General features: G+C 48.2%; 1 protein-coding gene across 6 annotated transcripts in view; it reads right to left on the bottom strand.

The window, feature by feature from the left end:
* Window positions 1-6,707: 6,707 nt before the first annotated feature.
* CD300A (CD300a molecule) overlaps window positions 6,708-18,106 on the bottom strand; it is a 24,180-nt gene continuing 12,781 nt past the window's right edge. For 5 of the 6 annotated variants that reach the window (XM_077754054.1, XM_077754038.1, XM_077754029.1 and 2 more), the window contains 6 exons: window positions 16,249-16,581; window positions 15,389-15,554; window positions 12,797-12,897; window positions 8,466-8,503; window positions 7,906-8,013; window positions 6,708-7,213 (listed from right to left, as the gene is read on the bottom strand). In XM_077754054.1, coding sequence (XP_077610180.1) covers window positions 7,082-7,213; window positions 7,906-8,013; window positions 8,466-8,503; window positions 12,797-12,897; window positions 15,389-15,554; window positions 16,249-16,581 — 878 coding nt within the window. In that variant the 3' untranslated portion in view covers window positions 6,708-7,081. The remainder of the gene's footprint in view (window positions 7,214-7,905; window positions 8,014-8,465; window positions 8,504-12,796; window positions 12,898-15,388; window positions 15,555-16,248; window positions 16,582-18,106) is intronic. The other variant, XM_077754062.1, reaches the window with a different exon arrangement.

Below are 18,106 nucleotides of genomic sequence, written 5' to 3'. Positions count from 1 at the left end.
CTCTGGCCAATGGTTCTTCTTCTGTAAAATAAAGAAAGTCATGTGTTTCCACTGCTGTAAACTTTCCACTGTATAAATAAATCTTAGCTCACCCATTCCCAGAAAGAAAAAGAAAGAGAGAGAGAGAAGAAAGAAAGAAAGAAAGAAAGAAAGAAAGAAAGAAAGAAAGACAGGAGGGAGGGAGGAAAGGAAGGAAGAAAGAAAGGAGGGAAGGAGGGAGGGAGGGAGGAAGGAAGAGGTAAGTAAAGAAGGAAGGAGAAAGGCAAGAAGGAAGAAAGAAAGAGACATTGATTTTAGTAATATATTTTATTTACCCCAACATATGCAAAATATTACCATTTCAACATGTAATCATTGTGTTAAATTATCGGTGAGTGATTTTACTTTCTGGTTCCCTGTGCAGCCCCAAGTCAGGGCCCAGCCCCACGCCTGGCCAACACCCCCCTTCTCCCCCTCCCCTCCCCAGACCACCATTTCCTAGTCTGAGGCTGGAAAGCATTCTCTTGCTCCTTCCTCACTGTTCACTCAGAATCTCTGGTCCGGGCACATGTCTTCTTCCAGCAAAGCCTTGAAGGTTTAGGAATTACAGAGGCAAAGCACCCTTTATTCTCTGCCTCCTGCTGTGCCGTGCCCCTCCCCCCCCCAGGACAATGAAGGCCACAGGGCTAGTGGAATGGATGAAATGCATGGGTCGGCATTTCAAAACTATTTTTCCCTCCACAAAGTATTTTTTCCTTAATTCCATTTTGTGTGTGTGTGCATGTGCGTGTGTGCGTGTGTGCACGTGTACAAGTGTGTGTGCATGTGCATATGTGCATGTGGGTGCTGGGGGGGAGGGGAGAGCAGTGGACAACTCCCTGGTAAAAGAAAGATGTTCCTCCTGACCCCCAACTGCAGCAGGAGGCAACCACTCAGAGTTCACAGGTTAAGCCTGACCCTTCAGCGCCTTCAGCATCACTTGCTTGAGGGTAAGAAGGATTAGAAGACGTTAGTAAATTAGTTTAGGACATGATGGTTTGACTCTGAGGACTGGAGAGAGAGGCCAACAGGGGACATGCCGGGAGCCGCACTGGCCTCTCTGGATGGCAGTCACAGCAAGGAAGTGACAATGTTTGCAGCTCCTCCCATGAGATATGAAAACTGGGATCTCCTTCTGCTACTACTGGCTCATGTTGGATATAAGCCTACTGGTATTGACCAGGCCTCACAATATTCCATATCAGACCCATATTCTGAATACAGATACCTCACAAGGAAAAGCATATTCCTGCCTTTACAAAAGAGATTTTAGATGAAAGCTCTATGGATGATTGTCAAAAGGCTCTTCCTATGGGCCTTGCAGATCCAAGACTTAGGGGGTTAAGAACACAAGAATTACAACTGAGCCTGGCCCTGAGACTAAGGGCCTATTTTGGGGTTAAGAGCAAAACATAGTTACCACACATATCTTTGCTAATTGGTGAAACATAACAGTCCCTTCCTCAAGGCCTACTTTCCACAAACACCCTCTCCTACACTGGCAGCTGGGATGAGGATAGATGACAGTAGCTAAAACATAACCCAGGGGCAAAAGACTGACCCATTCAGGGCCCCCATGATAGTCTCCACAAACAAACCAATTCAGAAACATTCATCCACTTGAGAGCCAGACAAAATACTCCTAACTTATCTATATACAATTTGACCTATATGTTATCCTATTTTTCACTAAGAACATTCTGTTATTTCCTTGGTCGGAATAATTCTACTATTGTTATCACAAAAGACCTCCCATTGTAAGAAATTCCTTTCTATGACTTCATCTGGTTGCTGAACCTTTAAATAAAGACACAAAAACCGACAGGACAGAGATGCCTGCCTGGTGATCAGAAAGAATCTCCGGGGCTCTTTCACTCTCTTTCTCTCTCTCGCCGACACCGTCCATCCTTCAGGGACCCCTGGACCTGCCGGAGCCGGCCTCTAGCAGGGACAGACTATAAACTCCCAGTGGGCGGGGGCAGCATTTTCTATTGGCTGCAATCATTATTTTTTTTTAAATGTTTTAACGTTTATTTATTTTGGAGAGAAAGAGAGATAGAGCATGAGTGGGGGAGGGTTAGAAAGAGGGAGACACAGAACCTGAAACAGGCTCCAGGCTCTGAGCTGTCAGCACAGAGCCCGACACGGGGCTCGAACTCACAAACCATGAGATCATGACCTGAGCAGATATAGGATGCTTAACCAATTGAGCCACCCAGGCGCCCCTAAATCCCAGTAGATTAAGAAAAATAGATATCATACGATGTATTTTCTCTAACCACAACAAGGTAAATAAGCTAGAAATCAATAACAAGAGTAAAACTAGAGAATTTACAAATTTGTAGAAACTAAACAAAACAGTCTTACACAACCAGCAGATCAAAGAAGGAATTACAAAATATTCAAAGATGAAGACAGCAAAAACACAACACACTAAATGTGGAAGGCAGCAAAAGTAGTGCTAAGGGGGGAGATTTATATCTGGAAGGACTTATATTAAAAAGTGAGAAAGATCTCTGGGGCGCCTGCGTGGCTCAGTCAGTTGGGTGTCAGACTCTTGATTTCAGCTCAGGTAGGGATCTCACCCAAGCCATGCATCGGGCTCTGCCCTGAAAGCATGGAGCCTGCTTGAGATTCTCTGTCTCCCTCTTTCTCTGCCCCTCCCTCTCTCCCTCTCCCTCTCTCTTTATCTCTCAAAATAAATTCATAAACTTAAAAAAATTTTTAAATGAGGAAGATCTCAAATAAAAAACCTAACTTTACAACTTAGACAACTAAAGAAAAAAAGGAAAAATAAACCAAAATCTACCAGAAGGACAGAAATAATGAAGATTAGATCATAGATAAACAAAATAGAGAATACAAAAAAAAAAAGAGAGAAAATCAATGAAGCCAAATGTGTTTCTTTGAAAGATCAACAAAATTGACAAAACTTTACCTAAATGGACTTATAAAACAAGAAATAAAACCGAGAAAATTGAAATTACCAAAATCAGAAATGAAAGTGGAAGCATTATTACTGACTTCATAGGAACAAAAAGATTTACAAGAAATTGCTATGAATAACTGTACACCAACAAAGTGGATAACCTAGGTGAAATGGGCAAATTCCTAGACCCTAGTAAGACTGAATCAAGAATAAAGACAAAGGAGGGGCACCTGGGTGGCTCATTGGGTTAAGCGTCTGACTCTTGACTTCAGCTTAAGTCATTATCTCATGGTTCATGGAATTGAGCCCCACATCAGGCTCTGTGCTGACAGCATAGAGCTTGCTTAAGATTCTCTCTCTCCGGGAGGGTCAGAGAGAGAGGGAGACAAAAAAAAAAAAAAAAAAATTATCTCTCTCCCTCTCTCTGGCTCTCTCCTGATTGCACTCTCTCTCTCTCTCTCTCTCAAAAATAAAGAAATATTTAAAGAAAAAAAATGAGGCACCTGGGTGGCTCAGTCAGTTAAGCATCCAGCTTCAGCTCAGGTCATGATCTCACAGTTCATGAGTTCGAGCTTGAGCTCCATGTCGGGGTCTGTGCTGACAGCTTTGAATTCTGTGTCTCCCTTTCTCTCTGCCTTTCCCCACTCATACTCTGTCTCTCTCTTACACAAAAATAGAATAAACATTAAAAATTTTTAATAAAAAAATTAAAAATAAAGAAAAAAATGAAGAGAAAGGCTGAACAGAGTAGTAACAAATAAGGAGACTGAATCAGTAATCAAAATTATCCTGACAAGGGGCACCTGGGTGGCTCAGTTGGTTAAACATCTGACTCTTGACTTTAGCCCAAGTCATGATCTCAAGCTTTGTGAGTCTGAGGCCCATACCAGGCTCTGCGCTGACAACGTGGAGATGCTTGGGATTCTCTTTCTTCTGACTCTGTCCCCCTCTCAAAATAAATAAATAAACTGAGAGAGAGAGAGAGAGAGAGAGAGAGAGAGAATAAATACTTTAAAAAATATATCCTGAAGAGAAAAGCCTAGAACCAGGCTATTAAACATTTAAAGAAAAACAAACACCAATCCTTCCTATACCTTTCTAAAAACCATAAAAAGAAGCAACATTTCCAGACTCATTGTATGAGGCCAGAATTGTCCTGATACCAAAGCCAGACAAGACACTGCAAGAAAATAAAACTAAAGCCCAATATCCCTTAGGAACATTGATGCAAAAATCCTCAACAAAATACTGATAAACCAAATTCAGCAAAATATTAAAAGGATTATACACCATGACCAAGTGGGACTTATTTTTGGAATGTAAAGATGGTTCAACATAAAAATTGATCAATGCAACACACTATATTACTAGAATGAAGAAGCAGGAAAAAAAAATAATCACTTCAATTGATGCAGGAAACGCATTTGGCAAAATCCAACACTTTATCATGATCAAAATACTCAAACTAAGAATAGAAGCAAACTACCTCAACATAAATAAAAGCCACATATAAAAAATCCACATTGATCACTCAACTGTGAAAGACTGAAAGGTTTTCCTCTAAGATCACAAACAAGGCAAGGCTGCCTACTTGTTCTTCTATTCATAGAGTAGTGAAAATTCTAGCATAGCAATTAGGCAAGAATAATAAATAAAAGGCATCCAAATTGGAAAGGAAGAAGTAAAAAAAAGGAAAGGAAGAATTAAAATGATCTGTTTGTAGATGATAAGATCTTACAAGTAGAAAACCCTAAACATTCCACCAAAAACAAAAAGTTAGAACTAATAAACGAATTCAGCAACGTAGCAAGATACAAAGCCAACACATGAAAATAAGTCACATTTCTACACGTTAACAATGAGCTATCTGAAAAGGAAATTATGAAAACAATCCCCCTGACAAAAAAAAAGTCAAAAGGAGTAAAATACTTCCTGAAACCAATATTACACCATGTTAACTAACTAGAATTTAAATAAAAACTTGGAAGATAAAAACCAAAACCAAACAAACAGAAAAGAGTAAAATGCTTGGGAATTAATTTGCCAAGGAGGTGTAAGCCTTGTACAATGACAACTACAAAACATTGCTGAAAGAAATTGAAGAAGACACAAATGAAAAGACATCCCATGTTCATGGATTGGAAGGCTTGATATCATTAAGATACAATTTCTATCAAAATTCCAACGACACTTTTTTGCAGAAATGGAAAAAACCAATCCCACAATTTATACAGAATCTTGTGGGATCTCATGGGAACAGGCAAAACAGTCTTAAAAAAGAAGATCTGGAGGATCCACATTTCTTATTCCAAAACTTACTACAAAGGCACAGTAACTAAAAGACAGTAATGCTGACATGAAAGTCAGGCACAGAGACCAATGGAGTAAAATAGAGTCCGGAAATAACCCCTCAGATGTGCAGTCAACTGCTTCTCAACAAGGGAGTGAAGGCCATTCAATGGGGAAAGGACTGTCTTTTCAACAAACAGTGTTGGGAAAAAATGGATATACACATGGAAAAGAATTAAGATGATCCTTTAACTAAAAACATATACAAAAACAAACTCAAAACGAATCAAAGATCTAAACATAGGACCTAAATCTGTAAAAAAAAAAAAAACATTCTTAGAAGGAAACACAGGTCAAAACTCTCACAATACTGAATTCAGTGATGATGTTTTGCATATGACTCAAAAGGCACAAGCAACAAAAGAAAAAAATAGACAAATAGGACATCGTGAAAATTTTAAAGTTTTGTGCATCAAAGACACTACCAACAGAGTAAAAAGGCAACCTACAGAATGAGAGAAAATATTTGCAAAGTGTATATCTGATAAGAGATTAATATCCAGATATATAGACAAGTAGCATTCAATAATTAAAAAAAAAATTCAAAAATGGGTAAAGGAGTTTAATAGACAGACGTTTCTCCAAAGCAGATATACAAAAGCCCACCAAGTACATGAAAAGATGCTGGGCATCACGAATCGCTGTGGAAATGCAAATCAAAATTATAATGAGATACCACCTCATAACCATTAGGATGGCTGCTATCAAAACAATCAAACAGGGGTGCCTGGGTGGCTCAGTCCATCAAGCATCCAATTTCAGCTCAGGTCATGATCTCATGGTTTGCGGGTTCAAGCCCCGCGTCAGTCTCTGTGCTGACATCTCAGAGCATGGAGCCTGCTTCAGATTCTGTGTCTCCCTCTCTCTGCCCGTCCCTCACTTGCCCTGTCTCTCTCTGTCTCTCTCTCAAAAATAAATAGAACAGCAACAAATTAAAACAAACAAACAAACAAAAAAAAACCCAACAACAACCAAAATAGGAGTGTGAAAGGTTTCAAAGAAATATTTATACCCTATGCTCATAGCAACATACTCACAGTATCTAAAACAGAAACAAACCAAGTGTCCGTTGGTGGGTAAAAGGATTAAGCAGAGTGTGATACATACTCACAATGGAATATTATTCAGCCTTCAAAAGGAAGGAGCTTTCTTTAATAGAGGTTGCAGACATATAGCAGCCATTGCTTAAATAACTTTTTTCTTCTCTCTCAAGAGATTTTAAATTTTGTTGATACGTCTGAATATTAAAAATAAAGTTATCCAAGAGTCCAGAGAAACGTGCTCTTGGTCCTGGAGCTATGGGCAAGCTTCTGCTCCCTCTGGGCCTCAGGGTCCTTTCCTGTGAGACCAGGAAGACTCGATCCTCAGGGCCTTTGCATTCTCCTGGCCTCTCTGCCAGTGCGCCCCCCCCCCCCCCCCAGCCACCACAGTCCCATGCTCTTCCACGGAGCTGTGATTTAGAAAGGTATTCATAGGTACCATCCTACATGGGTCATGTCTTTTCCTGGAGCCACACAGGACTGAGCCTCTGCGTGGCTGGAATGAAACAAAGAGGAAGGATGTGCCAGGAGCTGGGTGGGGGGGGGGGGGGTTCTCTACAGGTCCCCATTCCCGCTCCTCCCCAAGGAAGCCAGCCAGGCTGATGGAACAAAAGGGACAGCCTGAGGGAGCCCAGCCGCCTTGCTGGTGACCGTCGAGGGGAAGAGGCTGAGGGGGACATGGGTGAGGGCCCAGGGGGCCTGTGGCCCATAGAGACCTCCAGACGATGGGGCCAGAGACACAGGCTTAGGTCTTCTTAATCACGCTGTACTCTGGTTCCTGTTCCGGGGTCCTCTGGGAGCGAGTCTTGTTGGCCTTAGAATCCTGACTCTGGGAGTCAAATGCCACCAAGGAGTAGTGAAGCTCTTCTGGAGCCTTCTGCAGAGAGAGAGAGAGACTGGAGGCTCAGGGAGAGACAGGGGAAGCACTGGTCCCCAGCTGAGGATGGAGACAGGGGACACCCCAGGGGACCCTGAGGGTGGCGGGTCCAGGCTTCCCCACTGCCCTTCCCCACCCTTGCTTCACCTCCGACCTGTTGAAACACATCACAAAGTCCCAGACACCAGACCCGAACTCTTCCACTAACGAGTGGGTCTTGACCTCAGTGGGGTGGGGGCTGGGGCCAGCCTCTTCCATGCTCCACTTTACAGTCATGGCACCGAAGGGTTGACTCACAGGGGGGCCATTGATTAAAAACCCGAAACGCAGAGTTGCTACCAAAGAGACGATGGCGCCAAAACAACGGGAAATCACAGGCTTTAACATCGGTGTGTGGTATATAGTAGGTGCGTAATAAACGCTCCGCTTTACTGACTGTTGGTTGACCATCACTGGCCACCCCAACAGCCCCTTCATCTGCCGCAGCCCCCAGCTACAATGGCACGAAGCTCTGGCAGGATCTACACTTGCCCTACGTTCTGTGTGGCCCTGTGCTGGAGAGGCACAATGTCACCAAGCCAGCCCCTCTCTTCCCTCCCTGTCTGCTGTCGCCACGTGGCGTGCGGGTCGTGCATCTCGCAGAGCCCAGGACTTCCCACCACACCCTCCCCACCGCCCGCCCTCGCACTCACCACAGTGCTGTATTCCACCTCTTCCTGCCTCGGCTGTGCGGGCTCCCCCTGGAGTGTTAACATCTGCAGCTCCAGATTCGCATAATAGGGCTCACCTTGCAGCGTATCCTGGGTGGGCAGGAGGTGTGCGGGCTTGGCAGGTGTCCAGGGATCCCCTCTGTGGTCCAGCTCAGAGGGACCTCTGTTCCTGCCTGCCTGCAGACATCACCCCTCCCCTCAACGCTCTAGGTGCCCCAGACCCCTTCTGCGCACCCCCCGTGTCTCCTCCATCCCCTGCTCTGCTACCCTCTGGGCAGCATTTGAATGCCTCCCAAGTCAGCATAGAAGGGCCCGTCCTCACTCCACTTTCTATGGGGCGTGGGAGTGGGGACAGATTAGCCAGAGCTATTCGCCAGCCACCCAGCCACCAGGGATCATTCTCCCTGCTCTGGGCAAGCACCCAACTCCATCCAAGGACAATGCACTCAGACCTCCACTGGCAAGTGGGACGGTTGAAGCCCCCAACATCCCCTGTTCTCCCCGCCAGCCACCCCAGCATGCCTGCGGGCAGCCTGTCTTACCTGACTAGGGGCCCGGAGTGGCTCTGGGTTCTCGCCAGCTAAAGAGACAGAAGAGTTAGGAGCCTGAGTCCCAGAACAAAACAGGGATGAGGGTCCCTACGGTCCAACTGGAGGAAGGCCTTTCCCTAGAGACTTTGGCGGCAGGGACCTGTCACTTCCAGGAAGGAATTGCCGCGAGGGTGAGTGGGTGAAGAAGGAAATGAGGAATGAATGCGCGAGTGGAAGAGAGAATAAATGAACCAGCAGGAAGGCACAGGCTTGGGGAGGGCGGCCAAAACAAAGCTAGTTCTTGAAACAGTCGCTCAAAAAGAAGGCTCCCAAGTGGGAGTAGACCAGAGAGGGACACCTGTTTAGAAGCACCTATCAGCAGGATGAAGCAGTTCTGGAGATTTCTTTCACAACAACATCACCGACCTGTAAACTTAAGAATGGTTAAGATGGCCGGGTCACCTGGGTGGCTCAGTGGGTACAGCGTTCGACTTTGGCTTTTCGGGTCATAATCTCGAAGTTCATGGGTTCGAGCCCCACATCAGGCTCCGTGCTGACAGCTCAGAGCCTGGAGGCTGCTTTGGACTCTGTGTCTCCTCTCTCTGCCCCTCCCCTGCTTGCTCTCTGTCTCTGTCTCTGTCTCTCAAAAATAAACATTAAAAATTTTTAGTAAAAAATGGGGCGCCTGGGTGGCTTAGTCGGTTAAGCGTCCGACTTTCGCTTAGGTCATGATCTCGCGGTTCGCGGGTTCGAGCCCCACGTCAGGCTCTGTGCTGACTGCCAGCTCAGAGCCTGGAGCCTGTTTCAGTCTGTGACTCCCTCTCTCTCTGACCCTCCCCTGCTCACGCTGTCTCTCTCTCTCCTAGAAATAAATAAAACATTAAAAAAAATTTTTAATAAAAAGAATGATTAAGACGGCAAATTTTACGGCATATGCTTTTTACCACAATAAAAAAACCAAAACTACACAGATCCACAGCCTCTCTCCTAGATGTGTGGAATCAGAACCACTGGGGATGGGTTCAGCAAATCTGTGTTTTAAGAAACCCTGAAGAACGTTTAGGGACTGTGCTTACGAGACCTCAGTACTGAATCAAACCACGAAAGGTCACTGGGGTCACCCGCTCCGATTGCCCTGGCCTGGGGGTCTGTCCCGCACACACAGGAGGCCCTGTGGCTCCGGGACCACAGCTCAGGGCACACGACCTCTGGCCACTGGCATCTCCAGCATCGCTCTGCAGGAGTCCTGCCTCTGAACACGGCTCTATGCACCTCTGGCTGCTTGAACCTGGAGACCCAGGAGCGGGCGGGCAGCGGGCCATGTACACACAGCCGGATGCTTTTGGTGTGGCTGCACAGCCAGGCAACCCCACCCCTCCCCTGCACTAGATGCACCAGGGACAGACACTGCCCGCCCCTCAGAGAGCCCCAGAGTGGAAGGTGAGACAGAGGCACTTAGGACAGAAGTGCTCGCTGAGTGCTCTCGGTCGGCTTAGCGGCACTGGCTGCTCTGAGGTGGAAACATTCTGTTCCAAACACAGCGTGCGGGCTTCTGCCACCCTCCCTCTCCTCCCTTTCCTGGTGGAGAAGAGATGGGTGGACATTGCTGGGGACGGAATGTGGCAGTGAGAAAGCTCGGCTGTAGCCGGCTGCACAGGAAGGTGGGATGTAGTCTCTCCTGGTCACGACACTGTCCCCCAGAGCCCAGCACGGGGCCTGGCACCACGGTGGGGACGGCTGTGCTGTGTGCGTGAGCGAGGGAATGAATAGCCGATGAATGATGACTAGCGGAGGGGAAGGACGGCCAGCGGGTCTGACGGGGCAGGCATCAGGCTGCGACAGAGAGTGAAGACAGCGTGGGGACAGAAGCTGAGACTTGCAGGGATGCGGAGGGAAAGTCAGCATCTTTTTTTTTTTTTTAATTTCTGAGAGAGAGAGAGACAACATGAGCAGGGGAGGGTCAGAGAGAGAAGGAGACACAGAATCAGAAGCAGTTCCAGGCTCTGAGCTTGCTGTCAACACAGAGCCTGACACGGGGCTCGAACCCACGAACCGTGAGATCATGACCTGAGCCGAAGTCGGACGCTTAACCGACTGAGCCACCCAGGCGCCCCAACATCTTTGAACACAAGGCCTTTATCCTGTTACAGTGGGTCTGTGAAGCAAAGGGCAATCCCTCCACATCATTAAACTCCGCAGTAAGAGACTTCTAGAACATTGCACAGCAGGGAAAATGATATTGTAGGTTAAGTGCAAATATCTGTGTGTGTGTGTGTAGAAGAGGGATTATGGTATGAAGCAAACCATAAGCAAAAAATCATATCTGCATAAATAAACATTGAGAAGCAGAGGGGAGGACATACCTCAAATGTCAGTGCTTGGTTTTCTCTGGGTGCTGGGAATTTTCTTTCTTATTATATTATTATGGGCAGTTTATTTCCTTCTTTGTGCTTTTGCTTATTTTTTGAATGTTCTACCACAATCTTTTTTAAAACAATTGTTTTAATGTTTATTTATTTAGTTTTGAGAAAGAGAGAGAGAGAGAGGGAGGGAGAGAGCACATGCAAGCAGGGGAGGGGCAGAGAGAGACACACACACACAGAATCCCAAGCAGGCTCCAGGCTCTGAGCTGTCAGCACAGAGCCTGACATGGAGTTCAAACTCATGAACTGTGAGATCATGACCTGAGCCAAACTCAGACGCTTAACCGACTGACCCACCCAGGTGCCCCTGTTCTACCACAATCTTATATCCCCTTTTTCAGAAGGGAGGTTCTTGGGGCGCCTGGGTGGCTCAGTTGGTTAAATGTCAGACTTTCGGCTCAGGTCATGATCTCACAGGTCATGAGTTCAAGCCCCACATTGGGCTCTCTGCTGTCAGCACAGAGCCTGTTTGGATCTTCTGTCCCCCCCTCTCTCTCTGTCCCTCTGCCGCTCATGCTAGAATGCGTGTGCATGCACTCTCTCTCTCTCTGTCTCTCAAAATAAAACACATTAAAAAAAAAAAAAACCTAGAAGGAAGGCTCTCTAGGTGAAAGGGCAGAGAGAGAGCTGGGACCCACAGGCCTGAGGCAATCCAGGCCGCGAAAATCCCCGAGGGAGGCCCCGCCTGGGGTGGGAGGAGGGCGGGCGCTCAGAAGGGATGTGGGAGAAGCGGATGGGGAAGAGGAAGTGGTGTCCCTCCCTGCGTCAGACACACACATGCTGAGGCTGACTCCTCTTCTAAAGGCCTGACCCCCATGGAGGGCCCCCTCCCCGATCCCAAGTATGCACGAGGTCCGGGAGCACCCACCCCGCGGCTGTGGGGCATGCACCCCTCCTCCCAGAAGGCTGGACAAGGATTCCCCTTAGAGGCAGCTGCTCATGGAGTCCAGAAGTTTTAGAACAAAGAAGGAAACATAAGGCTCCCACTGCAACTCGGGCAGAGACCTGTGTCCCTGTGGGTGACAGCTGGGCTTCCAGCCAGCAACAAGGTCACACCTGCGTCCATCTGCTCTTCTCTTTACTGAGTTCGCTCGTTTAGAAGCTATTGAGCACCTACTTCCTGAGTGCCGGACAGGGTGCTGGGTGGGCCACACATGCTCTCCTTTAGTCTGAGCCCAGAGAGGAGCAAGGGGGCCCCGGGAAGCGTGAAATATCTGAGGTGCCCTCATGGCCAGAGATACTGAACAATACGTTAATTTAATGAAAACTGTGTGCCTTCTCTGGTTCGGGTCCCTGATCTTGAGGAGTAGCCCGGGCCAGCAGGAGACGGGCGAGGAAGCAGGCGGGGAGAGTCTGGGGTGAAAAGGGTATGAGGGTGCATGTACACAGCTGCAGCCAGGAGGGGTCCCCAAGCTGCTTTTGCGGGGGGGCGGGGGCAGGAGAAGGTCCCAGAGGACAGGGAGTCTGAGAGCCCCAGGCCCGCCAAGAGCAAGCCGGGGAAAGAGGGTCGATGGAGGAGGCGCCCCGGGGGCCCGGAGCAGATGCAGAAAGGCCTTACTGATCCGTTCCCACCAAGTTAGAGGAAGCTGGGAACAGATGTCTTCGAGAGTGTGAGGGTGGGCAGGGGGAGGGGCGGCAATGCCCTCCAGGGCATGGGAGGTCACGGAAGGGTCTTAAACAGAAGAGGGTGACTGCTTCCAGGGGACAAACTTCCAGGGAGCCCCCTCCCACCGCCTGTCTCCGCCATACCAGGGACACCTCCCTTGGGGCCTGGCCTCAAGGGTCACCCAGGACATGCGGTCCGAGGGAACACACTCGATGCCCACTCTGGGGAACAAGGACACAGAGTCTCGAAAACGAGAGGGACACATGCTTCGGGCCTGCGGCCCCCACCCCCCACCCAGCAGGGGGCTGACTCACCTTTGAACTGCTTGCGCTTGCGAAGCATCCTCCAGGCCAGGAACAAGCTCCCCCCCAGCAGAAGCAGCAGAAGTGCCAACAAGGAGAGCAGTACTTGGAGCCTGGAGGGGGGCACAGGGGGTGTTGAGCAGGCAGGAGCTTGCATCCCCGCCCCCCGCAGTAGATAGAAAAGGTCGCATTAAAAAACAAAAAGTAGACAGTATATCAGCGTACTTAAGAAACTTCCAGGGGCGCCTGCGTGGCTCAGTTGTTTGAGTATCTGACTTCTGCTCAGGTCATGAACTTACGGTTCAGGAGTTCGAGCCCCACATCGGGCTCACTGCCATCAGTGCAGTGACACTGTCTCCCTCTCCCTCTGCCTCTCTCTCTCAAAAGTGAATAAACATTTATTAAAAAGAAAAAAAAAGAACCTTCCAGAGGCTTTTTATTCAGATACAAGAAAATATAAAGATACTTTACTTTCCCCCTCCTTTCACACAAAGGAGGCTGTACTTCAACACTATTTTTGTTACTTAGTGATACGTGGACATCTCTCCACGTCTGTGCTTAAGAAGACCCTCGCTCTTTTCCACAACTGCATAGTATTCCACTGCATGGACAGACATAATTTAAGTCTTGCTTCTGATCGGCACGTCCCCCAGCCTTTTGCTATTACAAACATTACTACCAAAAACTGGCCTTGGGGCACTGCCATTTCACACGTGAATAAGCCACAGCAGAGGCCCTGGGAAGCTGCCTTTGGGTCCCTTGCTTGCCAGGCCTTTCCTCCCTGTCTACCTTGCATTCATAATGTTCTAGTCTTTTTCCTTTTTTTAAATGTCTGTTTACTTTTGAAGGAGAGAGAGACAGAGCATGAGCAGGGGAGGGGCAGAGAGGGAGAGGGAGACACAGAATCTGAAGCAGGCTCCAGGCTCTGAACTAGCTGTCTGAACAGAGCCTGATGTGGGGCTTGTACCCACGAACTATGAGATCATGACCTAAGTGAAAGTCGGATGCTTAACCGACTAAGCCACCCAGGCGCCCCTAAAAAAAAAAAGAATCTGAATGGCCTTTGTGCCTGGCTTGTGGAAGGGAGGCTCTAAATCCTAAGGATGTTCCCTAATAGTAGGCTTGCCTTTGTGACTCAAGGATCCCTAGGATCACGGATCATGCCTGAGTTTATGCTAAGAGATGAGTGAGTCAGGCCTAGGTTTGGTCACCAGAAGGTCCAACCCCATGACTATAGAGACTTGGGGCTCCAAGCCAGCCTGAAATTCAGGAAGTAGAGGGGGGCTGGGGATGGAGGTCAATCATATGGACAATGATTCAATCCATCATGCCTACATAATGACATGTGCCCCCTGTGCCCCGCCTCTCCTGGGAGTCAGCAGGTAACCTCTGTGCCCAGGACCCTCCCAGATCTCACCCCATGTGTCTCTTCATTGGCTGGTCTTGGCCTTTATCCTTTAGGATAAAACCACAAGTATGTACAGCTGGCTTCTGTGCATTCTGTGGGCTATCTACCCAATTATCAAACCCAAAGGGGTCATGGGAACCCCCCAATTCATAGCCAGTTGGCCAGAAACGTGATGGGCGGGGATCCCCACACTGCTGTGGCTTCTGAAGTCAGTCAGTCTTATGGACCTGAGCCCTCAGCCCGCGGGGTCTATGCTAATGCCAGGTGGTCAGTGCTGGAATCAACTCGTAGGACAAAAGGTGGGGCCCGGTTAGGGAGTCTGAGACCCTCAGAGGTGGTTTACAACTGCACGCATTTTTCTGAGCAGTCCATAAGCATTGTCGGATTCTCCTGGTGGGTGTGACCCCAAAAGATCAAGAATCACAAGTTTAGGGGCACCTGGATGGCTCAGTCAGTTGAGCATCTGACTCTTGATCTCGGCTCAGGCCATGATCTCATGGTTTGTGGGTTTGAGCCCAACGTTGGGCTCTGTGCTGATATAAAGAGCCTGCGTGAAATTCTCTCTCTCCCTCTCTCTCTTTCTCTCATTCTCTCTCTCTCTCTCTGCCCCTCTTCCGCCTCAAAATTAAGAAATAAACTTAAGGGGCGCCTGGGTGGCTTAGTCGGTTGAGCGTCCGACTTTCGCTTAGGTCATGATCTCGCGGTTTGTGGGTTCGAGCCCCGCGTCGGGCTCTGTGCTGACTGCCAGCTCGGAGCCTGGAGCCTGTTTCAGTCTGTGACTCCCTCTCTCTCTCTCTCTCCTAGAAATAAATAAAACATTAAAAAAAAAAAGAAGAAGAAGAAGAAATAAACTTAAAAAAGAAAAGAATCACAAGTTTAGAAGGAAGAACCAAGACTCTGGAGTCCCGTAAATCTGGGTGGAAGGCCAGCGTGCTTCCCATAGCTACACAACCCAGCAAATCACTTAACCTCTCTGAGCCCAGTCTGCCCCTCTGTAACATGAGGGCCATGATGGCCCAGGGCATGGTGACATGAGAACATGCACGTAGGGCATTCAGCACATCCCTGGTGGGAGCATCAGCCCTTACTAGAAGTTCCTTTCTGCCATCCCCGCTGTGTGCCTTCCCCTGGCCCTGAGCAACTCCTGAGGGGAGAGCCCACCTCCAGGACAAGGAACGGGGGCCAGGGCGCCTCACCCCAGGCCCTGGCTCGGCTGGAATTCCTTCTGGCTGCTCGCACTGTGGGTGGCTCCCAGGGCGCTGGAGACAGTGGATGTGTATGAGGATGGTGTGGTCGTAATTCCAGCTGTGGTTGTTGAGATCTGGGTTACAATGATGTTTGCGGGGCGGGTGGACGTTGTTGCTAGGCGGGGGTGGGGGGGAGACACAAATCAGACCCAGGATAACTCTATCGGACTTTCCCGCTACCTGCCAATACCTTTTGGGTTTGATTTCATACAAAATGCTCGTTCAGGGTGGAGGCAGGACCGAGGACCCCGTGGAACCACAGTCTCCCTGGGGTCCGGGACCCGGGCACTGCCCCCTCCCCAACAGTTCTGATTCCATCCTTCGGAGGAGGGTCAGGGCCCTCTGGAGAGCCCCTAGGTCACCCCTTCGCTCCAGGTTCGTCCTCCTCAAGCCACAGCCAGATGCTGCCTGCCTGAGATCTCTGTCTAAACTGCAAGCCTGACTGCAAGTCTGGCTGGAGCCCCGCTGCGCTGGCACCTTCACCTTCACTGTTCGGCCCGCCTGCCTCTCCACTCGGCTCCCACCGTCCCGTAGAGCGGCTCCCTCTCTCCTTTGCACACTCCGCCTTCTTGGCTGCCCCTTCCCAAGACTGAGCAGAGGGGTCAGCTCCTCCAGGAAGCCTCTCTGTCTCCTCCGACTACCTGCCTCTCTCTCTCTCTCTCTCTCTCTCTCTCTCACACACACACACACACACACACACACAGAGTTTGCTTCAAGTCTCTGATCTGATTCTTGCCTCAACTATTTCCCTCCTGAGACCTTTCAGGAGCCCTGATGCTGGCGCTGGGGGAGGGGTGCATACAGCTCACCTGGGGTCACAGACACCTTGATGGTGAGGGTGGGCTCTCCAGTGTATCCTAACCAGGATGTATCGACCCCACACCGATATGTTCCTGCATCATCCTCTACGAGGTTCTCCAAGGTCACTGTGAAGGTGAGGTTTGCGGGATGGTCCCTGATGGACACGCGGCCACTCCTCACTTCTCTGTCTGACTCTTTGGTCTCCACAATGTTCCGGAAACATGTCGGTTTGCACCAGTATTTGGGATATCCTCTTAACCACTCTTCATATGAACACCGCACGCTCAGGGATCCCCCCACGGGGCCCGACACGGAGGTGGGGCCACTTATAGACGAACAGCCTGGAAAACACAGCCGAGTGCAGGTCCCTCACCAGATGCGCCTGGGTCAGGGGTGCCCTGGGAGTCACCCCCCAAAGTTGCCCCATCTCACATCGGCCACCTCCATCAGCTGGAACCCTCCTTTCCTCTGTTTTTCTGTCACTCCCAAGATTTTTATCACAGCAGCCCCTTTCTCCAGACCCCAGCCTCCCTCCCAGCTGCTCACTGTCACCAAGTCCTATCCCTGTGAACGCCAGAAAAACAAGCGAATCCCCCAACAAAGGAGGTCAGGAGAGGAACACACACATATACACCCCACCCAGGAGGAAAGAACGAGTAAAGTCAGAGCAGAAATCTGCGAATTAGGAAACAGAAACACAGTGGAGTTAGCATATTCATAAGAAACTTGATTTTTCATATGGGAGAGACAAACATTCTAGAGGTAGCCAAGTCAAGAAAAATAAGAGATGCATATACACAGGTCATAAGAAAAACAACCAGGGTAATTTGCTAGCCTCTACAAATAAGTCTGTAAACTTACATGAAACATATGATTTCCTATACTTCAGAAAATATAAATTACCTCTATTGGCAGCAACATATTTATTTATTTTTAATTTTTTTAATGTTTATTTATTTTTGAGAGAGACAGTTCATGAGCGGGGGAGGGGCAGAGAGAGAGGGAGACACAGAATCTGAAGCAGGCTCCAGGCTCTGAGCTGTCGGCACAGAGCCCGAAGTGGGGCTTGAACTCACAAACCTCGAGATCATGACCTGAGCTGACTGAACCACCCAGGCACCCCCGGTCTTTTTAATGTAGACCAGTCAAGATGCATGTTATCAAGGTGATAACACACTTTCCCGGTGATAACTGTGTGAGGTGCTTTGTATATCAAAACATCAGATTACATCCCATAAATATGCACAATTTTTATTTGGTAATTATACCTCAATAAAACTGGTAATTATACCTCAATAAAACTCAAAAAAAAAGTTCTTTGTCTTCCAAAAAAGGGAGGTAAAAACCCAGACCATGTCATAAATTAGTTCTCTCAAACCTTCAAGGGACAAACAATTCCAATTGCATTTACCCATTTGCAGAAAACACAGAAGCAGGAAAACCTACCTGATCCTCTTTATGAAGGCAGCACAGTATACTGAGACTAAAATCTGACTGAATTTCTTAATATGATTCACCACCTTCATAGTTCAAAGAAGAAAAAGTGATCATCTCCATAGATAATAAAAAGCATCCAACAACAAACATGCTGTTACTATTTTTTAAAAATTTTTTTGGGGCGCCTGNTTTTTTAATGTGTATTTATTTTTGAGACAGAGAGACAGAGCATGAGTGAGGGAGGGGCGGAAAGAGATGGAGACACAGAATCTGAAGCAGGCTCTGAGCTGTCAGCACAGAGCCTGACGTGGGGCTCGAACCCATGGAGCCGTGAGATCATGACCTGAGCCAAAGTCGAGCCACCCAGGCGCTCCTTCTTGCTAATGTTTTTTTTTTTATTTATTTTTTTTAATATTTTATTTATTTCTA

This window comes from Crocuta crocuta, unplaced genomic scaffold, assembly GCF_008692635.1.
Source record: "Crocuta crocuta isolate KB4526 unplaced genomic scaffold, BGI_CrCroc_1.0 scaffold50, whole genome shotgun sequence".
Classification (NCBI taxonomy): Eukaryota; Metazoa; Chordata; class Mammalia; order Carnivora; family Hyaenidae; genus Crocuta; species Crocuta crocuta.
The sequence above is the reverse complement of the archived record's forward strand: the minus strand, read 5'-3'. Positions and strand labels throughout refer to the sequence as shown.